Genomic DNA, 27205 nt, shown 5'->3' on the forward strand with positions numbered 1-27205 from the left:
CTCCTGCCACCTTTCTTCTTCCTCATCCTTATCTCACTCACATAATCCCCCTCCCTACCATCCTTCTTCCTTAATATCCTTCTATCCTGCGCGTCTTCTCCACATATCATCACACTAAATCTCTCTTCCCGTCCTCTCCTATTAAACTATCCCCTTTCTTTCCCTCGCCACTCTTCCTCCCAACTCATCCTTCCTCTTTCCCTCCCTCATAACCAAAACTCTACCATCCACTTATACTATCTCTCCAATATACATCTATTACCTCTCTACCTCTCTACATATCTAAATATATTAAATCTACTACTACATCTATATACCTCTATAAATCTCCATCTACCTCTTCTACTCTCTACCTATATACCTATCTCTACCTCCTACTACTCTCTACAATCTACTAACCTATTACCTCTCTACCCTCTTCTAACTACTCTCCACATCATCTCTACCTAGAATCTAAATATAATAAATATATACATCTCAACATCTCTAATCTATAAATAATCTCCAACTATAATCCTACCCTATCTAAACTCTCTACCTATCTAAACATCTACACTCTCTATTACCTCTCTATAACCTATATATCACATCTCATATACCTATCCTCTAACTATCTAAATACTAACAATATAAATTCTACCTCTCCACCTATATCCAACTCTCTACCCTACTCTACAATATCTCTCCACCTCTATTACACTCTCTATACCTCTCTAAATTTCTCTACATATCTAACTATCTATACCTATACTATACCTCTATCTAACTCTCCTCTACCTCTCTCTAAACATATTCTATAATCTCTAACTCTAGACCTCTAATACGCCTCTCTACCATCTCATTTCTACCTCTCTTAGTAAATATATCTACCTCTATCCAACATCTCTAACATCTCTAACCTATATACATTCTCCACACCTTATCTAAATCTCTCTACCTCTCTAATCTCTACCTCATCTACCTCTCTTCTACATCATATCCAACTCCTCATCTTACCTCTCTCTACTCTCTACCCTACTCTCATACCTCTACTACCTTCTTACCTACTCTATACCTTCTAACTACTCTTCTACCCTCTCAGTCTCCTACCTCTCTACCCTCATACCTCTCTACTACTCTCTTCTCTTACCTCTATACACTAGTCCTTACCTTCATCTACCTCTATCCACCTCTCTACTTTTCTACCTCTACTACCTCTCTACATCTCTACACTCCTACCTCCTACTGATCACCTCTAACCATTCTCTCTACTATCTACCATCTCTTACCTCTCTTACCATCTTACCCATCTCTACTATATCTTACATATCTATCACCCTATACTCTCCTCTCTATCTCTACTCTCACTCTCTACACTACTCTCTCACCCTCTTACCTATACTCTACTCTACCCTCTACCTCTACCTCCTCTACCTCTCTCTAACTATCTCTACCTCTCTCTAACTCAACGCTCTACCTATCTACCTCTCTACATCTACTCTATACCTTACTAACCTACCTCACATCTATACCTCCTCTACTCTACTACTTCTCTACCTATACCTCTTGCATCTACTCTCTCCTTCTACTCTCTCTTACCTATCTCTCTACTCTCTCTACTACTCTCTCTCCATCTATCTCTCTCTCCCTTACTCTCAACTATTCTCTAATCTTTATATATTTCAAATATTCTCATATTCTATCTCTACTCTTTCAGCTCATCTATCTCTCTCTCTCTCTCTCTATCTCTCTACCTCTATCTCTCCACCTCTCTACCACTCTCTACATCTCTCTCTCTCTACCTCTTTACAGCTCAGTCTTTCTATTGCTCTCTCTCTCTCTATATCTCCCTCTATCTCTCTACCTCTCTACCTCTATCATCTCTCAACCTCTCTACCACTCTCTATATCTCTCTACCTCTATCTCTCTACCTCTTTACAGCTCAGTCGTTCTATTGCTCTCTCTCTCTCTCTCTCTCTCTCTCTCTCTCTATCTCTCCCTCTATCTCTCTACCTCTCTACCTCTCTACCACTCTCTATATCTCTCTACTTTTATATCTCTCTACCTCTATCTCTCTACCTCTTTACAGCTCAGTCTTTCTATTGCTCTCTCTCTCTTTCTCTCTCTCCCTCTATCTCTCCACCTCTCTACCACTCTCTACATCTCTCTCTCTCTACAGCTCAGTCTTTCTATTGCTCTCTCTCTCTCTATATCTCCCTCTATCTCTCTACCTCTCTACCTCTATCATCTCTCAACCTCTCTACCACTCTCTATATCTCTCTACCTCTATCTCTCTACCTCTTTACAGCTCAGTCTTTCTATTGCTCTCTCTCTCTCTCTCTCTCTCTCTCTCTCTCTCTCTATCTCTCCCTCTATCTCTCTACCTCTCTACCACTCTCTATTATTCTTCAATTCAATTTCAATGTAAGGGATCTATTGGCATGGGAAACATATGTTACCATTGCCAAAGCAAGTGAAGTAGATAATTAAAAAATGTGAAATAAACAATAAAAATGAACAGTAAACATTACACTCATAAAATTTCCAAAAGAATCAATACATTTCAAATGTCATATTATGTGCAAATAGTTAAAGTACAAAAGGGAAAATAAATAAACATACATATCGGTTGTATTTACAATGGTGTTTGTTCTTCACTTGTTGCCCTTTTCTTGTGGCAGCAGGTCACACATCTTGCTGCTGTGATGGAACACTGTGGAATTTCACCTAATAGATATGGGAGTTTATCAAAATTGCATTTGTTTTTGAATTCTTTGTGGATCTGTGTAATCTGAGGGAAATATGTGTCTCTAATATGGTCATACATTTGGCAGGAGGTTAGGAAGAGCAGCTCTGTTTCTACCTCATTTTGTGGGCAGTGGGCACATAGCCTGTCTTCTCTCTCTCTCTCTCGCTCTGTCTCTCTCGCAGTCTCCCCTCTCCTCCCCCCCCCTCTCTCCCCTCTCTCTCTCTCTCTCTCTCTCCCTCTTTCCCCTCTCTCTACCTCCCAGTCTCTTTCTATTGCCCTCTCTCAATTCAATTAAAAGGGCTTTATTGGCATGGGAAACGTGTTTGCATTGCCGAAGCAAGTGGAATTCCACCTAGAATTGGTGTTCCAAAAAAGGTCCAGTTGCCAGGACAACAAATACAAAATTCTATCTCGACACCGTTGCCCTAGAGCACACAAAGAACTATACACACCTCGGCCTAAACATCAGCGCCACAGGTAACTTCCACAAAGCTGTGAGCTATCTAAGAGACAAGGCAAGAAGGGCCTTCTACGCCATCAAAATAAACATACAATTTGAATCCCAATTAGGAGCTGCCATAAAAGACTTGAATCAGTTATACAACCCATTGCCCTCTATGGATGTGAGGTCTGGGATCAGCTCACCAACTAAGAATTCACTAAATGGGACACACATCAAATTGAGACTCACGCATACAAAATTCTGCAAAAACACCTTCCGTTAAACACCAAATAATTCTTGCAGAGCAGAATTAGGACGATTCCCGCTAATTATGAAAATCCAGAAAAGACCAATTCAATTCTACAACCAACTAAAAAGAAGCGATTCTCCATAACAAAGTCCTCACCTATAGAGAGGTGAACCTGGAGATATGTCCCCTCAGCCAGCTTGTAAGGGGACTCTCTTGACAAACACAAACAGACCCCACAGAGCCACAGGACAGCAACACAATTAGACCCAACCAAATCATAAGAAAACAAAAATAAAATTTCTTGAAACATTGGAAAGATTCAACAAAAAAACTGAACAAACTGGAATGTTATTTAGCCCTTAACAGGGAGTACATAGTAGCAGAATATCTGACCACTGTGACTGACCCATAATGAAGGAAGCTTTGACTATGTACAGAGGTCGCTATCGCACCTGGCTCTCAAGAGAAGACAGGCTATGTGCACACTGCCCACAAAATGAGAATGGAAACAGAGCTGCTCTTCCTAACTTCCTGCCAAATGTATGACCATATTAGAGACATATATTTCCCTCAGATTACACAGATCCACAAGGAATTTGAAAACAAATCAGACATTGATAAACTCCCATATCTATGAGGTGAAATACCACAGTGTGCATCACAGCAGCAAGATGTGTGACATGTTGCCACAAGAAAAGGGAGCACTGTCACGTTCCTGACCTGTTTTCTGTTGTTTGGTATGTGTTTATTGGTCAGGGCGTGAGTTTTGGGTGGGCAGTCTATGTTTTCTGGTTCTATGTTGGTTTTGGGTTGCCTGGTATGGCTCTCAATTAGAGGCAGGTGTTTGACGTTTCCTCTGATTGAGAGTCATATTAAGGTAGGTTGTTCTCACTGTTTGTTTGTGGGTGATTGTCGTCCGTGTCAGTGTTTGTCGCGCCACACGGGACTGTCTCGGTTTATGTAGTCTGTTTTCGTTCGTGAGTTCTGGTGTATTTTATGTAAGTTCCATGTCCAGGTCTGTCTACTCCGTTTTGTTATTTTGTAAAATCCTTCCAAGTGTTTGTTTTCGTGTTTCATCGTTTGATTTAATAAATCATTAGTATTCACAACCCGCTGCACTTTGGTCAAATCACTACTCCTCCTTTCGTATGAAGAGGAAGAGGAATGCCGTTACAGAATCCCACCAAACCCAGATCAAGCAGCGGGTTAACGGACAGCAACGACAGCAGCAGTGGGTCAAGGAGGATTGGACATGGGAAGAGATTCTGGACGGAGAAGGACGGACCTGGGCAGAGCCAGAGGAGTGTCGCCGTCCCAAGGCGGAGCTGGAGGCATCTAAAGCGGAGAGGCGACGATATGAGGAGGCAGCACGGAAGCAAGGCTGGAAGCCCGCAAGTACAACCCAAAAATGTCTTGGGGGGGGGGGGCTAAAGGGTAGTGTGGCGAAGTCAGGTAGGAGACCTGCGCCAACTTCCCAGGCTAACCGTGGAGAGCGAGAGTACGGGCAGACACCATGTTACGCAGTAGAGCGCACGGTGTCTCCTGTACGTGTTCATAACCCGGTGCGGGTTATTCCACCTCCCCGCACTAGCCGGGCTAGAGTGAGCATTGAGCAAGTGCCATGAAGCCGGCTCAACATATCTGGCCTCCAGTACGTCTCCTCGGCCGGTGTACATGGCACCAGCCTTACGCATGGTGTCCCCGGTTCGCCAACACAGCCAGTGCGGGTTATTCCACCTCCCCGCACTGGACGGCTACGGGAGCATGCAACCAGGTAAGGTTGGCAGGCTCAGTGCTCAAGGGAGCCAGTACGCCTACACGGTCCGGTATATCCGGCGCCACCTTCCCGCCCCAGCTCAGTACCACCAGTGCCTACACCACGCACCAGGCTTCCAGTGCGTCTCCAGAGTCCTGTTCCTCCTCCACGCACTCTTCCTGTGGTGCGTGTCTCAAGCTCAGTGCCTCCAGTTTCGGCACCACGCACCAGGCCTACTGTGCGCCTCAGCGGGTCAGAGAGATCCGTCTGCCCAGTGCCATCTGAGCCATCTGTCTGCCCAGCGCCGTCTGAGCCATCTGTCTGCCCAGCGCCTTCTGAGCCATCTGTCTGCCCAGCGCCTTCTGAGCCATCCGTCTGCCCAGCGCCTTCTGAGCCATCCGTCTGCCCAGCGCCATCTGAGCCATCCGTCTGCCCAGCGCCGTCTGAGCATCCGTCGCCCAGCGCCGTCTGAGCCATCCGTCTGCCCAGCGCCGTCTGAGCCATCTGTCTGCCCAGCGCCGTCTGAGCCATCTGTTGCACGCGCCGTCTAGCATCTGTCTGCCCAGCGCCGTCTGAGCCATCGTCTGCCCAGCGCCGTCTGAGCCATCCGTCTGCCCAGCGCCGTCTGAGCCATCCGTCTGCCAGCGCCTCTGAGCCATCGTCTGCCCAGCGCCGTCTGAGCCATCGCGTCTGCCCAGCGCCTTCTGAGCCATCCGTCTGCCCAGCGCCGTCTGAGCCATCCGTCTGCCCAGCGCCTTCGAGCCATCCGTCTGCCCAGCGCCTTCTGAGCCATCCGTCTGCCCAGCGCCTTCTGAGCCGCCCGTCTGTTCCGAGCCATTAGAGCCGTCCGTCAGTCAGGAGCTGCTAGAGCCGTCCGTCAGTCAGGAGCTGCTAGAGCCGTCCGTCAGTCAGGAGCTGCCAGAGCCGCCAGCCAGTCAGGAGCTGCCAGATCCGCCAGCCAGTCAGGAGCTGCCAGATCCGCCAGCCAGTCAGGAGCTGCCAGAACCGCCAGACAGTCAGGAGCTGCCAGAGCCGCCAGCCAGTCAGGAGCTGCCCTACAGTCAGGAGCTGCCCTACAGTCATGAGCTGCCCTTCAGTCATGAGCTGCCCTCCAGTCATGAGCTGCCCTCCAGTCATGAGTTGCCCTCCAGTCATGAGCTGCCCTCCGCAGTCATGAGCTGCCCTCCAGTCATGAGATGCCCTCCATCATGAGCTGCCCTAGTCATGAGCTGCCCTTCAGTCATGAGCTGCCCTCCAGTCATGAGCTGCCCTCCAGTCATGAGCTGCCCTCCAGTCATGAGTGCCCTCCAGCTCATGAGTGCCCTACAGTCATGAGCTGCCCTACAGTCATGAGCTGCCACTCAGTCCGGAGCTGCCACTAGTCCGGAGCTGCCATTAGTACAGAGTTGTCCCTCTGTCCTAAGCACTACCTCTCTGTCCTGAGCTACCTCTCTGTCTGAGCTACCTCTTGTCCTGAGCTACCTCTCTGTCCGAGCTACCTCTCTGTCCTGAGCTGTCTCCTCTATGTAGGAGGGCCTTAGTGAAGGTTCCTGGACCATGGTCGGGGGCGAGGGTCGCCACTCAAAGGACGCTAAGGAGGGGGACAAAGACAGTGGTGGAGTGGTGTCCTCGTCCACCGCCGGAGCCGCCACCGCGGACAGATGCCCACCCAGACCCTCCCCTTGAGTTGTAGGGGTGCGCCCGGAGTTCGACCTTGAGGGGGGGGTTCTGTTCACGTTCCTGACCTGTTTTCTGTTGTTTGGTATGTGTTTATTGGTCAGGGCGTGAGTTTGGGTGGGGGCAGTCTATGTTTTCTGTTTCTATGTTGGTTTTGGGTTGCCTGGTATGGCTCTCAATTAGAGGCAGGTGTTTGACGTTTCCTCTGATTGAGAGTCATATTAAGGTAGGTTGTTCTCACTGTTTGTTTGTGGGTGATTTTCGTCAGTGTTTGTCGCGCCACACGGGACTGTCTCGGTTTATGTAGTCTGTTCCTGTTCGTGAGTTCTGCGTGTATTTTATGTAAGTTCCATGTCCAGGTCTGTCTACTCCGTTTTGTTATTTTGTAAAATCCTTCCAAGTGTTTGTTTTCGTGTTTCATCGTTTGCTTTAATAAATCATTATGTATTCACAACCCGCTGCACTTTGGTCAAATCACTACTCCTCCTCTTCGTATGAAGAGGAAGAGGAATGCCGTTACAAGCACAAACAACATTGTAAATACAACCTATTTTTATCTGTTAATTTATTTTCCCTTTCATACACATCGTTACAACACTGTACATAGCCAATAATATAACATTTGAAATGTCTATATTCTTTTAAAACTGAGTGTAATTTTTACTGTTTATTTCAGATTGTCCTGTAGTTCATTCAATGTAATTGGAGAATCCAGAGGGTTCTGGTAGTCTTTAATAGTTGACTCTAAGATTTGTATATGTTTTTGCTGTTTGTTCTTTGCTATAGAGCCAATAAGATTGGAGAAGTGGTTTATCCATACATCGCAGTAGACGTTGTTTAGTGTGTTCCAATTTTCCCAGAAGTGGTTAGATTCTATGGATTCTTCAATTACATTGAGCTGATTTCTGACGTGCTGTTCTTTCTCTTTTCGTAGTGTATTTCTGTAGTGTTTTAGTGTTTCGCAATAGTGCAGGTGTAGACTCAGGTTTTCTGGGTCTCTGTTTTTTGGGATGGACACGTTCCTCAATTCCTTTCTTAGATTTTTGCATTCTTCATTAAACCATTTGTCATTATTGTTTATTTTCTTAGGTCGTCTGCTTGAAATGTTTAGATTTGATAGAGAAGCTGAAAGGTCAAATATACTATTTAGGCTTTCTACTGTCAGGTTTACACCTTCACTATTACAGTGGAATGTTTTGTCCAGGAAGTTGTCTAAAAGGGATTGAATTTGTTGTTGGCTAATTGTTTTTTTGTAGGTTTCCACACTACATTCCTTCCCTCTATAGCATTTCTTAGAGGAGCATAACTCAGTGTACAGCTACAGTAGTCTGTCGTATAGTTGTTCTTTCTGCACATAAAACATTATGTATGTGTCCCCCTAACTGTGATTCTCTTACAGAACCTTTTCTCTTAAGCTCTGAGCTCACTGAGAAAGTGCTGTTTACATTATGTTTTGCCTTATAGAGAAAAAGGGGCCATTTTGTCTCCAAACTTAACCCAACGCACTGTTTGTTTTCAAACTGCAGACCACCAAAACTGCTACACAAACACAGAACATAGACTGCATGTGAAAAAAGTTTTGCCGGACCCCCACTCATGCTACATTAGCATAATGTAAATAGAGTGGAAATATGTCTGGGAAGAATGTATCATTGTGAGAGAGGAGCAGTGGACAGCAGGCCTCCGCTCCACAGAGCAGAGCACTCTTCTCCCAAACAATAGAAGAGCACAGCATGGAAGAGAAGTGCTTTATTAATAACCCCCCTCCCAGCATGCTTCAGTTAGGCAGGCGGCTAGCCGAAGTCGGCTAGGTGTACCGAATGAGTGTGCTCGCATACTCAAAAGACCTTCGCTTGAAAAATGTGAAAAAAACGGCAATAGTACTGTTTGGCCATTCTGAGACGCCGTAGCCAGTATACACTTCCTCAAAATAGTCAGAATTCATCTAAGATTTTGACGTTTTTGCAGCGGAGATCTTAGTCTAATCTAACTAAGATGTTTGGTACATTATTTCTCAATGTAAAACGTGCATGAAAACAAGTCGCCTCTCATTGAATGACAACAAAGACTTTATTGAAGAATCCCTACAGTTGACTAATCGCGAAAGAAGGGGCATTGACTTCGGCTCCTGAACTTTGACTGGCATCAAGAAAAAAATGTGTGTGTCCGAACAGCCGGAAAAAGCCTTACCGAAGTCCAAAACTAAGAAAAACATCACAAAATGGCGTCATAATATATGCACAAACTCTTCCGAACTGTTTTGTCTGAGAAGCATGCGGACGCGTTTATATCTCTCTCTCTTTCAGTCCTCTCTCTTTCTCTCTTTCAGTCCTCTCTCTTTCTCTCTTTCAGTCCTCTCTCTTTCTCTCTTTCAGTCCTCTCTCTTTCTCTCTTTCAGTCCTCTCTCTCCCTCTCTCTTTCAGTCCTCTCTCTCTCCCTCTCTCTTTCAGTCCTCTCTCTCTCCCTCTCTCTTTCAGTCCTCTCTCTCTCCCTCTCTCTTTCAGTCCTCTCTCTCTCCCTCTCTCTTTCAGTCCTCTCTCTCTCCCTCTCTCTTTCAGTCCTCTCTCTCTCTCTCTCTCTTTCAGTCCTCTCTCTCCCTCTCTCTTTCAGTCCTCTCTCTTTCTCTCTTTCAGTCCTCTCTCCCTCTCTCTTTCAGTCCTCTCTCTTTCTCTCTTTCAGTCCTCTCTCTTTCTCTCTTTCAGTCCTCTCTCTTTCTCTCTTTCAGTCCTCTCTCTCCCTCTCTCTTTCAGTCCTCTCTCTTTCTCTCTTTCAGTCCTCTCTCTCCCTCTCTCTTTCAGTCCTCTCTCTCCCTCTCTCTTTCAGTCCTCTCTCTTTCTCTCTTTCAGTCCTCTCTCTCCCTCTCTCTTTCAGTCCTCTCTCTCCCTCTCTCTTTCAGTCCTCTCTCTCCCTCTCTCTTTCAGTCCTCTCTCTCCCTCTCTCTTTCTCTCCCCTATGTCTCTCCCTCTCTCTTTCAGTCCTCTCTCTTTCACTCTTTCAGTCCTCTCTCTTTCTCTCTTTCAGTCCTCTCTCTCCCTCTCTCTTTCAGTCCTCTCTCTTTCTCTCTTTCAGTCCTCTCTCTTTCTCTCTTTCAGTCCTCTCTCTCCCTCTCTCTTTCAGTCCTCTCTCTTTCTCTCTTTCAGTCCTCTCTCCCTCTCTCTTTCAGTCCTCTCTCTTTCAGTCCTCTCTCTTTCTCTCTTTCAGTCCTCTCTCTCCCTCTCTCTTTCAGTTCTCTCTCTTTCTCTCTTTCAGTCCTCTCTCTCCCTCTCTCTTTCAGTCCTCTCTCTCCCTCTCTCTTTCTCTCCCCTATGTCTCTCCCTCTCTCTTTCAGTCCTCTCTCTTTCACTCTTTCAGTCCTCTTTCAGTCCTCTCTCTTTCTCTCTTTCAGTCCTCTCTCTCCCTCTCTCTTTCAGTCCTCTCTCTCCCTCTCTCTTTCAGTCCTCTCTCTTTCTCTCTTTCAGTCCTCTCTCTTTCTCTCTTTCAGTCCTCTCTCTTTCTCTCTTTCAGTCCTCTCTCTCCCTCTCTTTTTCAGTCCTTTCTCTCTTTCAGTCCTCTCTCTCCCTCTCTCTTTCAGTCCTCTCTTTCTCTCTTTCAGTCCTCTCTCTTTCTCTCTTTCAGTCCTCTCTCTTTCTCTCTTTCAGTCCTCTCTCTTTCTCTCTTTCAGTCCTCTCTCTTTCTCTCTTTCAGTCCTCTCTCTCCCTCTCTCTTTCAGTCCTCTCTCTCCCTCTCTCTTTCAGTCCTCTCTCTCCCTCTCTCTTTCTCTCCCCTATGTCTCTCCCTCTCTCTTTCAGTCCTCTCTCTTTCACTCTTTCAGTCCTCTCTCTCTTTCTCTCTTTCAGTCCTCTCTCTCCCTCTCTCTTTCAGTCCTCTCTCTCTTTCTCTCTTTCAGTCCTCTCTCTCCCTCTCTCTTTCAGTCCTCTCTCTCCCTCTCTCTTTCAGTCCTCTCTATCGCTCTCTTTCAGTCCTCTCTCTCTCTCCCTCTCTCTTTCAGTCCTCTCTCTCTCCCTCTCTCTTTCAGTCCTCTCTCTCCCCCTCTCTTTCAGTCCTCTCTCTCTCCCTCTCTCTCTCACTCTCCCTCTCTCTTTCAGTCCCCTCCCTCCCTCTTTTGCTCTTTTTGTCCTCTCTTATATTATTGTAAATATTACAAATGGAATTCTATTGATTCCATACTGCCGCTGCAATCTCTCAGGGACTTGTGTACCGAATGACACCCTAGTCCCTATATAGTGCACTACTTTTGACCAGAGCCCTATAGGGAATAGGGTGCCATTATTAGGGAAGCCATATCTGCTTAATGGTGTGAATGGTGATGAGGGCTGGAGAGGAAGGATGTGTCAAACTCTATTGCAGCATATTGTTCCCCAAGCAGCTGTTTACTGAAACAATATTGATTGAAGCATGAACAGCAGCTAAGAGAGAAAGTGAAAAATAACACACATTTTCCTTCTTTCTCTCTTCTCACTTCTTCTCTTCTGATCTGTTCTCTCCTCTTCTCTCCTCTCTATCTCTCCTTTTTCATTCACTCTCTTCTTCCTCCTGTTCAGTAAATCTCTCTCCCTCTCTCTCTCCTCCCTGGGTTTGATCACCCTGTGTCCCAGATTTGCCATTTCAACTCAATTTAACCCTGACTTACGACATCATCCAGGTCTCTGAAACCATACGAGTAAGATTTCACTGGTCACCACATGAAACCATAATCGCATTATGGTAAAAAAAGAAGAACCATCTATATTTATGAGCCAGATATTAAAACACAGCACAATATGAAACTAACATCCTACAATGGTTGACAGAGGGCATATCCGTTGTGTGAGGAAGTTAAGTGCGGACATCCCTCAAATCCCTAACCCTGTGCGTCCCACATGGCACCCTATTGCCTATGTAGTGCACTACTTTTGACCAGAGCCCTATGGGCCCTCGTCAAAAGCAGTAAGGGAAGGGAATAGTGTGCCATTAGAGAAGCAGCCCGTGTCTGTCAACATAGCAGCTCCTAATGGACTAGACACGTTCTCTGCATTATGGCTGTTGTTCCCAGAGCAGTGGGAGGCAGGGTGGAACCCCCCTGCATGTTGCTTCTCCGGGAATGCAGAAACTGTTTCCAGGTCAGCTGCTAGATGGAGAGATGGCCGTGATTGTGATTCCTCTCTGTTGTTGCTTTAGATGTAGCTCAACGTTAGCCTCTGGACTGTGGAGCGTATAGCACTGTAGTTCTGTAATCAGCGTGCCCACTCCGGATGATTAGAGACTCAGTCAAATATGCTCTCCCGCTGAGATAGAGGGATCCATCTTGGAGTAAACGAGAGAGAAACCAAAGATGTGTTTTTGCCTCCTGTATACTGGTTGGTAGAGAGCGAACATGGGAAGAGGTGACCTGGCGTTCACAAATCTATTACTGAATGACATAAAGACCATCCCAAACACTGGATTTGGGTTTTGGAGGTTTGAGTCAGAGTTAGCAAGATACTGCCAGAATAAATATATACCTTCAATGTTGTTATAAACTGGACAAAGTGGATTAATTAAAAGGTGAATGTTCCTAATAATAGTAGTAGTGGAAATGGGATTACCACTAACAGCAAATACAACAACAATATTAATGAGAATGCCTGTGACGACCAGTCTCTATAGCCAGACTGCTCACTGAGTCTGTACCTAGTCAGTGTTTTCCTCAGTTTTCTATCAGTCACAGTGGTCAGATAGTCTGCTACCATGTACTGTCTGTTTAGAGACAAATATCATTGAAGTTGACTTAGATTTTTTGTGGTGTCTTTCCAATAGGTGAGTGCTGTCCTGAGGCTCTATGTAGTTGGTTTGGGCTAGTGATCTGAGCATCAGAACCGGCTGAGGGGACTCTTCTCTTGTTTCATCTCTTGACATTGTAGGGCTGTGTGATGATATGTTTCAGGGATGCTTATATGTTCTATTCTAATAAGGAGGGCTATTGGCCCAATTCTGCTCTACATGAGTTATTTGGAGGTTTTCTTTGCACTTCAAAACTCTGCATGCAGTATTTTGATTAGATGTTTGTCCCATTTGGTAAATTCATTGTTAGAGAGGGGACCCCATACTTCGCTGCCATTTTGAGCCAGATTCTAATTGGAATTTCCATTTTAATGTTGCTTATAATGACACAGAATGCTCTTCTTGCTTTGTCTCTCAGCTCGTTCACAGCCATGTGAAAGCTACCTGTGTTGCTGATATTTAGTTTAGATATTTAGTGTGTTCTAATAGAACTGTGTCCAAATAGAATTGATGTTTGTGATCCTGATTTCCGGACCTCTTTTGGAATATTCGATTCGTTTTTTTTTGGTTATCTGTCAGAACCCAGGTCTAACAGAACCTGTGCAGATGATCTAGGTGCTGCTGTAACTCCTTAGTGGGAGACCACAGCACCAGGTCATCTGCGTACAGCAGACACTTGATTTCAGTGTTGTGTAAGGTGAGAACAGGTGCTGCAGATTCTTCTAATGTTTTTGCCAATTCATTAATGTAGATGTTAAACAGTGTTGAACTTGAGCAGCTGGTATGGTATGGTAGGGTATGGCAGGGTGGGGTAGGGTAGGGTGGGGTATGGTATGGTAGTGTGGGGTAGGGTAGGGTGGGGTATGGCATGGTAGTGTGGGGTATGGTAGGGTGGGGTATGGTAGGTCAGGGTGGGGTATGGTAGGGTATGGTAGGGTGGGGTATGGTAGAGGATGGTATGGTAGTGTAGGGTGGGGTATGGTAGAGTATGGTAGGGTATGGTAGGGTATAGTAGGGTGGGGTAGGGTATGGTAGAGTATGGTAGGGTGGGGTAGGGTATGGTAGAGGATGGTAGGGTATGGTAGTGTAGTGTAGTGTGGAGTATGATAGGGTATGGTTGAGGATGGTATGGTAGGGTATGGTAGTGTAGGGTGGGGTATGGTAGGGTATGGTAGTGTAGGGTGGGGTATGGTAGGGTATGGTAGAGGATGGTATGGTAGGGTATGGTAGTGTAGGGTGGGGTATGGTAGGGTATGGTAGTGTAGGGTGGGGTATGGTAGAGGATGGTATGGTAGAGGATGGTATGGTAGGGTATGGTAGTGTAGGGAGGGGTATGGTAGGGTATGGTAGTGTAGGGTGGGGTATGGTAGGGTATGGTAGTGTAGGGTGGGGTATGGTAGGGTATGGTAGAGGATGGTATGGTAGGGTATGGTAGTGTAGGGAGGGGTATGGTTGAGGATGGTATGGTAGTGTAGGGTGGGGTATGGTAGGGTATGGTAGTGTAGGGTGGGGTATGGTAGGGTATGGTAGTGTAGGGTGGGGTATGGTAGGGTATGGTAGAGGATGGTATGGTAGGGTATGGTGGAGGATGGTATGGTAGGGTATGGTAGTGTAGGGAGGGGTATGGTAGGGTATGGTAGTGTAGGGTGGGGTATGGTAGAGTGCGGTAGGGTAGAGGATGGTATGGTAGGCTATGGTAGCGGATGGTATGGTAGGGTATGGTAGTGTAGGGTGGGGTATGGTAGGGTATGGTAGTGTAGGGTGGGGTATGGTAGGGTATGGTAGTGTAGGGTGGGGTATGGTATGGTAGGGTATGGTAGGGTATGGTAGGGTATGGTAGAGGATGGTATGGTAGTGTAGGGTATGGTAGGGAATGGTAGTGTGGGGTATGGTATGGTATGGTATGGTAGGGTATGGTAGAGGATGGTATGGTAGTGTAGGGTGGGGTATGGTAGGGAATGGTAGTGTATGGTAGGGTATGGTAGGGTGGGGTATGGTAGGGAATGGTAGTGTAGGGTGGGGTATGGTATGGTATGGTAGGGTATGGTAGGGTATGGTAGTGTAGGGTGGGGTATGGTATGGTAGGGTAGGGTATGGTAGGGTATGGTAGAGGATGGTATGGTAGTGTAGGGTGGGGTATGGTAGGGAATGGTAGTGTATGGTAGGGTATGGTAGGGTGGGGTATGGTAGGGAATGGTAGTGTATGGTAGGGTATGGTAGGGTGGGGTAGGGTGGGGTATGGTAGGGAATGGTAGTGTATGGTAGGGTGGGGTATGGTAGGGTATGGTAGAGGATTGTAGGGTAGGGTATGGTAGTGTAGGGTGGGGTATGGTAGGGTATGGTGGTGTAGGGTGGGGTATGGTAGGGTATGGTAGTGGAGGGTGGGGTATGGTAGGGTATGGTAGTGTAGGGTGGGGTATGGTAGGGTAGGGTATGGTAGTGTAGGGTGGTGTATGGTATGGTAGGGTGGGGTAGGGTATGGTAGAGTATTGTATGGTAGGGAATGGTAGAGTATGGTATGGTAGGGTGGGGTGGGGTATGGTAGGGTATGGTATGGTAGAGTATGGTAGAGGAAGGTATGGTAGGGTGGGGTAGGGTATGGTAGAGTATTGTATGGTAGGGAATGGTAGAGTATGGTATGGTAGGGTGGGGTGGGGTATGGTAGGGTACGGTAGAGTATGGTAGGGTATGCTGCCAAACATACCCTCGTAAACCTGACTATCCTACCGATCCTGGACTTCGGTGATGTCATCTATAAAATAGCCTCCAACACTCTACTCAACAAACTGGATGCAGTCTATCACAGTGCCATCCGTTTTGTCACCAAAGCCCCATACACTACCCACCATTGCGACCTGTACGCTCTCGTTGGTTGGCCCTCGCTTCATACTCGTCGCCAAACCCACTGGCTACAGGTTATCTACAAGTCTCTGCTAGGTAAAGCCCTGCCTTATCTCAGCTCACTGGTCACCATAGCAGCACCCACTCATAGCACGCTGTCCAGCAGGTATATCTCACTGCTCACCCCCAAAGCCAATTCCTCCTTTGGTCGTCTTTCCTTCAAATTCTCTGCTGCCAATAACTGGAACAAACTGCAAAAATCTCTGAAGCTGGAAACACTTATCTCCCTCACTAGCTTTAAGCACCAGCTGTCAGAGCAGCGCACAGATTACTGTACCTGTACATAGCCCATCTATAATTTAGCCCAAACAACTACCTCTTCCCCTTTCTGTATTTATTTATTTATTTATTTTCCTCCTTTGCACCCCATTATTTATATCTCTACTTTGCACATTCTTCCACTGCAAATCTACATTTCCAGTGTTTTACTTGCTATATTGTATTTACCTCGCCACCATGGCCTTTTTTGCCTTTACCTCCCTTATCTCACCTCATTTGCTCACATTGTGTAACGGCAGCCTTCCTCCTCTTCGTCTGAAGAGGAGGTGTAGCAGGGATCGGACCAAGACGCAGCGTATTCCGTGTTCAACATATTTAATGACAGACGAAAACGTGAACACTTACAAACTACAAAATAACAAACGTGGCTTACCGATACAGTCCTTTCTGGTGCAGACAAAACACAGAGACAGGAAACAACCACCCACAAAATCCCAACACAAAACAAGCCATCTATATATGATTCTCAATCAGGGACAACGATAGACAGCTGCCTCTGATTGAGAACCATATTAGGCCGAACACAGAAACAGACAAACTAGACACACAACATAGAATGCCCACCCAGCTCACGTCCTGACCAACACTAAAACAAGCAAAACACATAAGCACTATGGTCAGGACGTGACACATTGTATATAGACTTATTTTTCTACTGTATTATTGACTGTATGTTTTGTTTATTCCATGTGTAACTCTGTGTTGTTGTATGTGTCGAATTGCTTTGCTTTATCTTGGCCAGGTCGCAGTTGTAAATGAGAACTTGTTCTCAACTAGCCTACCTGGTTAAATAAAGGTGAAATAAAAAATAATTTAAAAAATGGTAGAGTGGGGTAGGGTAATGTAGAGTATGGTAGGGTATGGTAGGGTGGGGTAGGGTAATGTAGAGCATGGCAGGGTAATGTAGAGTATGGTAGGGTATGGCAGGGTATGGTAGGGTAATGTAGAGTATGGTAGGGTAATGTAGAGTATGGTAGGGTATGGCAGGGTGTGGTAGGGTATGGTAGGGTGGAGTGGGGTATGGTAGGGTATGGTAGGGTGGGGTAGGTTGGGGGTATGGTAGAGTATGGTAGGGTATGGTAGGGTATGGTAGGGTGCGGCGGGGCATGGTAGGATATGGTAGGGTGGGGTAGGTTGGGGGTATGGTAGTGTATGGTAGGGTATGGTAGAGTATTGTAGGGTATGGTAGGGTATGGCATAGTATGGTATGGTAGGGTACGGTGGGGTATGGTAGAGTATGGTATGGTAGGGTGGGGTGTGGTAGAGTATGGTAGGGTATGGTAGGGTGGGTTACAGTATGGTAGAGTATGGTAGAGTATGGTAGGGTAGGGTAGGATAGAGTGGGGTGGGGTATGGTGGAGTATGGTAGGGTATGGTAGGGTGGGGTATGGTATGGTAGAGTATGGTAGGGTATGGTAAGGTATGGCGGGGTGGGGTATGATAGGGTACGGTAGGGTAGGGTATTGGTAGGGTAGGGTTTGGTAGGGTATGGTATGGTCGGGTTGGGTAGGGTAGGGTTTGATAGGGTAGGGTAGGGTGTGGTGGGGTAGGGTGTGAGAGAACGGCTGGTACAGCTGTAACCCTGAGCCTGTGCCAGTGCCTGACGTGCACATTCCACCCTGGAGGGCTGCATGACATTTGTCACGTCACTGTGTTACTGCTGAAAGCCACCTTCCCCCTCCCCGCCTCTACTCCCCTATAGTCAGATCCTGCCGTTAAGTCCCTGCCAATCGCACAGACTGCCTGTTACAGCCTCAATCAACACACAAACAAATAAACAGTGTCAAATTAGGACAGAGAAAGTTTAGTCATGTTTAGTTAAGCTGATAAATGAAAGAGAAAAAGTCACTGCAAGAGGTGTATTGAAGTGAAGCTCTCATTCCTCAGTAAACCAACATGCACAGTGTTTCAGTGTATTGTAAAGTCAGCACTTCTGTGACAGCAGTTATGTGACAGCAGTTATTTTTCCAATCTATTATCCAATGATTCTTCATTATGTGAATGTTTAACACCCCCGGTATGCTCTTGCTGATTGGCTGTTGCTGTCCGTTTCCAGGTTTGTGATTGGTCGAGAGCGTCCGGGCCAGGTGAGCGAGGTGGCTGCTCTGATCCAACAGACTCTGGAGCAGGAGAGGAGACAGAGAGAGATGCTGGAGCAGCAGTATGCCCAGTATGCCCAGTACGATGATGAGGTGGGTAGCCTACTGCCCCGCTGTCTCACCCTGCTACTGATACACCTGTTAGTGTGGCCAATCAAATCCCATACAGTTTTATTAACTCATTCTACAACAATGGCTAACTTACTGAATCACTAATCAAATCAAATCAAATTGTATTGGTCACATACACATGGTTAGCAGATGTTAATGCAAGTGTAGCGAAATGCTTGTACACTCTTCTACTGATCAGGGCCTGTAAGCATCTCAAAGTAGGATTGCTGATTTAGGATCAGTTTTGCCTTTTAGATTAGGATGAATACGTATGGAAAGAGGGGGGGGGTGTTGATGCTGGATCAGTACTCTTATTCTGAGAAGTTTGATATGGCCCCAGTTCTGTTTCACTGCACTCAGACCTGTGTGGTCACACTGCACTCAGACCTGTGTGGTCACACTGCACTCAGACCTGTGTGGTCACACTGCACGCAGACCTGTGTGGTCACACTGCACGCAGACCTGTGTGGTCACACTGCACTCCAATCCCGTTCTCCAACATTGCAATGGCTGCCGCAGGTCAATCTTGGTCATGAGTTGGGGTTGTGATAATGGAAAATCAGGCGTAGCGAAACATAGCTCAAGAATAATGTGGCTGTTCACATTATAACAAGCCTCTAGGTGTGTTATAAAGTGTTTGAGCGTCTGTGGTTGTTAAAAAACACTCAATGGCAACTCTCTCTCTCAGCCAACATGTTTTCCTGCCTGTGTTTGTTCTAGTACACACTAAAGCCCATTCTCTCATTATTAGTGGGTCAGGAGGCTGGAGGACAATAAGGCCACCCGTCTCTCTCTCTCTTCCCCTCCCTCCCTCTCACTCTCTCCAGATCTCTCTCTCTTTCTCCCCACCTCCCTCTCTCCAGATTTCTCTCTCTTTCTACCCCCTCCCTCTCTGCAGATCGCTCTCTCTTTCTCCTCCCCTCCCTCCCTCTCTCCAGATCTTTCTCTCCCCCCTCCCTCTCTCCAGATCTCTCTCTTCCCCGCTCCCTCCCTCCCTCCCACTCTTTCTCCAGATCTCTCTCTCTCTTTCTCCCCCCTCCCTCTCTCCAGATCTCTCTCTCTTCCCCGCTCCCTCCCTCCCTCCCACTCTTTCTCCAGATCTCTCTCTCTCTTTCTCCCCCCTCCCTCTCTCCAGATCTCTCTCTCTTTCTCTCCCTCCCTCCCTCCCTCCCTCCCTCCCTCCCTCCCTCCCTCCCTCCCTCCCTCCCTCCCCAGATCTCTCTCTTTCTCCCCCCTCCCGCCCTCTCTCCAGATCACTCTCTTTCCCCCCCCTCCCTCCCTCCCCTCCCTCCCTCCCTCCCTCCCTCCCTCCCTCCCTCCCTCCCTCCCTCCCTCCCTCCTTCCCTCCAGATCTCTCTCTCTTTCTCCCCCCTCCCTCTCCAGATATCTCTCTTTCTCCCCCCTCCCTCCATTCTCTCCAGATCTCTCTCTCTTTCTCCCCCTCCCTCTCTCCAGATCTCTCTCTTTCCCCCCCCCTCCCTCCTTCCCTCTCTCCAGATCTCTCTCTTTCTTTCTCTCTCTCTCTCTCTTCCTTTCTTCCTCCCTCTCTATCTCTATCCCTCTCTCCCTCCATCTGTCTGTCTGTCTGTCTGTCTGCCTCCTCCATTCATTCAGGCCTGATTTGTTTCCATGCATCAGACAAGGGCCATTTCCTTAATGGATTGCGCGTTGCCATGGCACCGAGGCTGAGGGTCTTTATTAAATCCCCATTTAGAGAGAAGAGACGTCAGGTTAATTACCATGTATCTGGGCAGAGTGATACATAGCCTATAGGCTCTGGTCTGGTGCATGCGGGTATGTCTATACTGTACAGTATGTCTGTGTGATGATTTCAAAGATACCTTCTTTTTTTTTTTTCTTCATTGTTTGTCATTCATTGGTGGATTGATTGTTGTGACTCAGAGGGTTGTATGGCATGTCTGTTTATGTCCTGGGATCAAACCAAACCAAAATCTCCACAGCTGTCTGATATTACCAGTCCCATGCTGCGTTTAGGATGAATAATTTGCCATGTGGTGGGAACGTAATCTAATATTTATAGAGATATTAATATTAATGCTCTCATTTTATTGCAGAGCATAGATCATCCTAAATAATTCATAATTGTTTACCATGTCGGTTATGCGTGAAGGAATTGATGTTTTGCTAGTTATAATTCAGTGTGGATTCCCCAGTACAGTTTTGACTGCCTAGTGTAGGTATGGATTCTGTAGGAATGTGAAACGTATTAGTAAAGGATTAGTAATGGTAACTCATTACACTGTGTGCTGTCAGGCTGTAAGGCTTAACATGTGTCCTAAGTGGCACCCTATTCCCTATATAGTGCACTACTTTTGACCAGGGCCTGAATAGGGTGAATATCAAATGGGCTGAACAGGGTGAATAGGTTGAATAGAGAATGGGGTGAATAGAGAATGAGGTGAATGGAGAATGGGGTGAATAGAGAATGGGGTGAATGGAGAACGGGGTGAATGGAGAACGGGGTGAATGGAGAATGGGGTGAATAGAGAACGGGGTGAATAGATGGGGTGAATAGAGAATGGGGTGAATAGAGAATGGGGTGAATAGAGAATGGGGTGAATATAGAATGGGGTGAATAGAGAATGGGGTGAATAGAGAATGGGGTGAATAGATGGGGTTAATAGAGAATGGGGTGACTAGATGGGGTGAATAGAGAATGGGGTGACTAGATGGGGTTAATAGAGAACGGGGTGAATAGATGGGTTTAATAGAGGATGGGGTGAATAGAGGATGGGGTGACTAGAGAATGGGTTGACTAGATGGGGTGAATAGAGGATGGGGTGACTAGATGGAGTGAATAGAGAATGGGGTGACTAGATGGGGTTAACAGAGAATGGGGTGAATAGAGAACGGGGTGAATGGAGAACGGGGTGAATAGAGAACAGGGTGAATGGAGAAGGGGGTGAATAGAGAATAGGGTGAATAGAGAATGGGGTGAATAGATGGGGTGAATAGAGAATGGGGTGAATAGAGAACAGGGTGAATAGAGAATGGGGTGAATAGATGGGGTGAATAGAGAATGGGGTGAATAGAGAATGGGGTGAATAGATGGGGTGAATAGAGAACGGGGTGAATAGAGAATGGGGTGAATAGATGGGGTGAATAGAGAACAGGGTGAAAAGAGAATGGGGTGAATAGAGAATGGGGTGAATAATGATCTAGGTGCTGCTGTAACTCCTTAGTGGGAGACCACAGCACCAGGTCATCTGCGTACAGCAGACACTTGATTTCAGTGTTGTGTAAGGTGAGACCAGGTGCTGCAGATTCTTCTAATGTTTTTGCCAATTCATTAATGTAGATGTTAAACAGTGTTGAACTTGAGCAGCTCTGTTTCACCCTGTTCACCCCGTTCACCCTATTCACCCCATTCTCTATTCAACATTTTCACCCTGTTAATAGAGAATGGGGGTGAATAGATATTTGTAGTTGTTTAAAGCAGCAGGGCTGAAAGCTTTCGCTGTACCAGAGGTTTCAAATCATGTGTCAGCGTAAGCTTTGTGTGTGTGTGTGTGTGTGTGTGTGTGTGTGTGTGTGTGTGTGTGTGTGTGTGTGTGTGTGTGTGTGTGTGTGTGTGTGTGTGTGTCTATGTAGAGAGAGAGAGAGAGAGAGAGAGAGAGAAAGATAATGTGTGTGTCTGTGTGTGCATCAGCGTGTTTGTGAGAGAGAGTGAGAGAGTGAGATGTGTTCGCCCTGCAACAACTCTGTGAGCTCCAGCACCAGTGTCTCTGGCAGTAGGACCAGACAGAGGGGCCCGGCCGGCCCCATGCCAGGATGGGTCATTCGATCCTGCTGTCCCTGCCTGGCTCTCTGTAACCAGATGTGAGCTGCAGCAGAGCAGAACTCGTCTTTATAATCCTGACTGTGTCCCAAATGGCACCCCGCTCTCTACATGGTGCACTACTTTAGACCAGAACCCATTGGGGATAGTGTGTCCTTTGGGATGCATTCTGTCTGTCTGGATCAGTTTAGTAAGAGGCTGCCAGGCTGTAGAGAGAGAGAGCTCTAGCAGAAAGAGAAACACACAGTATCATCAACCCTGCTGTCTCTTTTCTACTGACCACACATACTGCACAGGCTGATGATGATGATGATGATGATAGTGACGGGGTGATGATGGTGGTGAAGCTAACGGAACATTCACGCTTATAGCCTGCTACCATGTGCGCATTGCTGCGCTTATAATGTGAAGAAATAATAACATTTTAAGCTAAATGTTCTGATCTGTTTTGTCCGCCACATTGCGTAAAAAAGATGCTAGTGCTAGTGGTTGTATTAATTTGGGATCAATCGTATCCCACAACTGTCCCAGACTATGTTTGGAATATTTATTTCTCACAGAATTGAATAGGTCGACTTTTGACTATGGGGGATAGTAGATTGACATAGGCTAGTGCTTTTGCTGTTCGTTAGGCCTACTCATCTTGTTGGCTGATGAAAATGTGGACAGTTCTTCCAATATCTTCAATATGGACCTCGTAATTGGATAAGGACGCGTGCAGTTGCGTCCCGATGTGTCGGTCTTCACTTGTAGCCTGTGAGAAAGACCCGAGAAAGAGCCATGTGATTGAGAGAGGCTTAGGACTGCGCAGCACAATGCAGCACTCTGGGCCGCAGAAGGCATGTTTGCTTTAGGGTGCATTACGGCCATAAACGGGATGCCGGCGTGAAATTCGAGGCATTATCAAGTGCTTGTCAAATTGTGAATGAGAGACTATTGGAGTGAGCTCATGCCATTCAAGCAACTTTTTTCAAATCATCATTAGAGTCGCATCATGCAGCCTTCCAATGTATTCAAAATCTAAACATATAGCCCAGCGTTTGTAGAACAACTAAAGTTACATTAATAACTCTGAATGAAGTATATAGGAGTACCCATTTCTTTGTTAAACGCTCAACACAATAGTCGCATGTGCGCACTCCCTTAAATCGTTTGGAGAAAATATTTATATTTTATTCAGCTTTGTTCAATTGTATTCATACTATAAAATAATGCCTCGGAATTCTAAGCAAATCTTATCTGCTAAATGAACTAGTGTATCCCGCAGCCATTTGGCATAGCCAGATCAGGGCCTAACATATGGACAACTCAGAGTATGCTATTCTGTTCTTCTGAAATTGTTATGCTGGTGAATGAGGACCCAAAAGCGACTTAACAGAAACAGAGTCTTTATTCCAGTCTTAAACAAAAACGATACTCCTGGATATTATCTTAGGTAAATACAAAACAGGAAAACTGAAATCCTCTCGTCAGTAGAGAGGAACGACTGGAGACGCGACCACAGACTGCAGGTCGCTTCGGGAAGGCACAGGCCGTAGCTGACATAGACACCTGCTCACACGCAGCATCTGAAGAAGGCAAAAACACGACAGGGCGGAACAAGGACACAGAACAGCAAACATCAAACAAGGATCCGACAAGGACAGAAGCGGAAAACAGAGGGAGAAATAGGGACTCTAATCAGAGGGCAAAATAGGGGACAGGTGTGAAAGAGTAAATGAGGTAGTTAGGAGAATGAGGAACAGCTGGGAGCAGGAACGGAACGATAGAGAGAGAGAGCGAGAGAGGGAGAGAGGGAGGGGGAGAGAGAGGGATAGAAAGAGGGAAAGAACCTAATAAGACCAGCAGAGGGAAACGAATAGAAGGGAAGCACAGGGACAAGACATGATAATCAATGACAAAACATGACAGAAATAGACTACATTTTCTTTATATCATGCTTCTTTAGACCAGTCTAAAATAAATAATGGATTTATTGTGAAGTTGTAGGCTATATTACATGGATTTATTAGACTTTTTAAAATGTGTGGAAGCCAGGAGATGCTAAATGTGTTTGTTAATTAATGGTCAATTACCGTGAGACCGGCTGACGGAATTTTGTGCCCGCCACAGCCCTAGTCGTGATGATGATGATGGATTGCTCTCATAAAGCACCACTCATCTGAAAGTGTTTTACATACTGTGGGTCATCACAGGATGACAATGACCTAACCCTAACCCTCTCCTCAAACCCCCACCCTCCATCCCCATCCATCAATCATCCTCACCTCACCCCCCAGCTCACTTTGACAGGGCCCCTGTTATTCTATACCCAGACATGACAACTGGTCTCTCTCAAAATTGGCTGAGAGAGAGCTTAAGCTGGTGTATTTGTTGTCCTCACCGTAAACATGATTAACTGTTTTCATTATCAACATTCGAGTTGCCTGGCTACTCATCCACAGAGCGCCGGCCAAACGCCACGCCCACTAACGTTTCTTCTCCACCATGAGTTGATTTGATCTCCTCACAGATGACTTTGCGAGTGCAAATCGTGCTGATTGGTCCCAGAAACCAGAACTGGCCTACACAAATCTTTGATTCATGTAATTTTAACATAAGCACAAACGACTTCTAGGATAGTAGGTTCAGACTGATGCATGGTGCAACCGATAGAGCAGCAGAATTAAATACGGGATGAGTCGTCTGGCAAACATTGGAGTAGCAGGCAACGTTTCTTAAAATAGGAAGAGATGACTCAATGAAAGTTAGACAAAGTCAAACAAATGAAGAAGATGATGTAAACGTTTGATGATTAGGAGCTTGTGTTCTCTGTGAAACGTGTATGTATGACAAATTAAATTATGTAGACGGAAATGTATTCTCATGTTATGTGTGTGTGTGTGCGCACGCTGTGTGTGCATGTGTGACCTCAGACAGGGGAGTACGCCACTGATGAGGAGGAGGAGGATGAGGAGGCAGGGCCAGCTGCGGACAGGGCCAGAGACGGGGAGGGCGACGGCGAGAAGAGCATTGAGGTGTTCGATTTGCCAGAAGCGGATGACATCATTTCCCCCTCAGAGTTGGATGCCACCAAACTCTACCAGAAGTTCAGAGAGGTCACTTCACTTCCTCTTTCCTTGTCTCTTTTCCTCTACTTCTTTCCTTTCACCACTCTAAAAAAAAGACAGAAGGTCCCAAAAAAAAGGTCTAGCTATAAATGTATTTTCCTCGACTTAATATCATTAATACTTTTGCCAAGCACTTTGTCAAACAACTCTTTCTTGTTCCTAATTGGAACGAAGTCAAAGAGTAGCAAATGACTGAAATAAAGTATTTGGCCGTTACTTTCTTCTAGAACCCTTTTGATTTGATTTATATTTTTTTCCTTTTTAAAGTAGCCAGCCTGCAAGTAATATTGATTAAAAAGCCTTACTACCACTGCTGGCACCAGGACATTTTGTCCCTCACGCCACACTTGCGTGACACACTTAACAAATTGCTCGAGCTGCACTGCGGTGTTCTGGATATTTAGTGAGAAATCATGTAATCTCTACTGTCCCAAAACCTCTGAACTCTCTCTGGGACTCTCTCATTCTCGCTCTCTTTTTCTCCCTCCTTTCTCTCTCTCTTTCTCTTCCTCTCTCTCTTTCTTTCTCTTTCTCTCTCTTTCTTTCTTTCTCTCTCTTTCTTTCTTTCTCTCTTTCTTTCTCTCTCTTTTTCTTTCTTCACTTTCCTTTACTACCTCTTTCTCTCAACTTCTCTCATTCTACTGTGTCCTTCCTCTCTCTGCCTATTGACTCCTTCTCTACTTTCTGCATTTCTCTTTCTCCCTCTCTTCACGTCCTGTTCTGTGAGTCTCTCAGTTTCAGTGGTAGAGAGTGCTGTCATGCATGGGATGTGGCTCTTCGTAGTGCTGTGTGTGTGTGTGTGTGTGTGTGTGTGTGTGTGTGTGTGTGTGTGTGTGTGTGTGTGTGTGTGTGTGTGTGTGTGTGTGTGTGTGTGTGTGTGTGTGTGTGCGGGTGTTTGTGTGTGTGTGTGTGTGTCTCTCCATGAGGCTTGTCCAGTACAGAGGCTGCTCAGCCAAGTGTTTGATCATCTAATCGACCTCTTCCCTTTCTACTCCCTCAGCTGCAGATCAAGCACACTGTCACCGAGGCAGAGATACAGAAGCTCAAAAACAAGGTAAGAAAGCTCCGCTACTATCATCTCTAAGAATGGTATAAAATACATTTACAAAGTACAATAAAAGCATGAGGAATAGACATATGTTTGGAAAAAGGACGTCATTGGACAGTGCAGTGGATAATAGTTTCTATTTCAAGTTATTTCTGAATATTTAAGGCAATTGCATGTGTATTTCAGAAGTTTAGCTCCGCTGCCTCTCTTGCAGTTTCGTGTCACAGGTGTCTGAGCGGTGAGTGAGCCAGTGGTTAAGTGAGAGTGACAGGCAAGCAGGCACAGACACAAGAGCTTTTTAAAAGTGTCTGGTTTATCCCCTGCATTCTGATAAGTTTTTTTTATTTAACTAGGCAAGTCAGTTAAGAACAAATTCTTATTTTACAATGACGGTCTACCCTGGCCAAACCCTCCCCTAACCTGAATGGCGCTGGGCCAATTGTGTGCCGCCTTATGAGGACAGTTTAAATCAAACTGCAGGAAGTGATCTAAAAAGCTCCGTAGATTATTAACTCAATTGAATGAGTGGATTTAGTGACATTGAAAGATAAGCTTGTTGGTGTAATACTCTGAGCCTGAGCTGATCTGGTGGTCGTTGGGAGACTGTTGCTTCAGAAGTTTTCCCTGACGAGGAGGAGAAGGATGTAATACAATAACAACATTTGAAAGGAGGTTGTGCCAATATACTAAACTCATTGAAGGGCTTGCTGCATGCTGGAGTTTGTCTTTGTTGTGAAGGCTGGTTAGTGACCCGTAAGTTAAGGTGTTCATCCCATAGCATAGTCTCATACCATAGTGCGTGCATGCGTGTGTGTGTCTGTGATCGTATCTGTGATTGTGTGTGTGTGTGTGTGTGTTGCCATGCTAATGTGTTTATTTGTGTTCAGTATCTGAATGTCTGTGTGCTTGCCTACCCCAGCTAGCAGCGGTGGACAGGGAGAAGGCGCGCTGGGAGAAGGAGAAGAGCCAGCTGAAGGCCAGCATGGAGGAGAACAAGGAGAGGATGCTGAAGCTGGAGAGTTACTGGATCGAGGCCCAGACCCTGTGCCACACGGTCAACGAGCACCTGAAGGAGGCCCAGTGCCAGTACACCACCCTAGAGAAGAAGTACAACAAGGCCAAGAAACTCATCAAAGATTTCCAGCAAAAGTGAGTCAGAGTCTGGTGCTAAACTAGTCTAAATTAAACAACATACTGGTTCAATATACTGTATCATTCCTAGGCTTGGTAAGGCTGTTACGAACTCTCCCAAGTGAAATATCTAAC

At 46.1% G+C, this 27205-nt stretch overlaps 1 protein-coding gene across 1 annotated transcript in view; it reads left to right on the forward strand.

The window, feature by feature from the left end:
- Nucleotides 1-27205, forward strand: part of ppp1r9a (protein phosphatase 1, regulatory subunit 9A) — a 146731-nt gene that overhangs the window by 85700 nt on the left and 33826 nt on the right. Inside the window, exons 6-9 of the mRNA XM_038966459.1 lie at nucleotides 17829-17964; nucleotides 24697-24879; nucleotides 25892-25945; nucleotides 26859-27088. Of these exons, the coding sequence (XP_038822387.1) occupies nucleotides 17829-17964; nucleotides 24697-24879; nucleotides 25892-25945; nucleotides 26859-27088 (603 nt within the window). The remainder of the gene's footprint in view (nucleotides 1-17828; nucleotides 17965-24696; nucleotides 24880-25891; nucleotides 25946-26858; nucleotides 27089-27205) is intronic.

This window comes from Salvelinus namaycush, chromosome 27 (genome assembly GCF_016432855.1).
Source record: "Salvelinus namaycush isolate Seneca chromosome 27, SaNama_1.0, whole genome shotgun sequence".
Taxonomy (NCBI): Eukaryota; Metazoa; Chordata; class Actinopteri; order Salmoniformes; family Salmonidae; genus Salvelinus; species Salvelinus namaycush.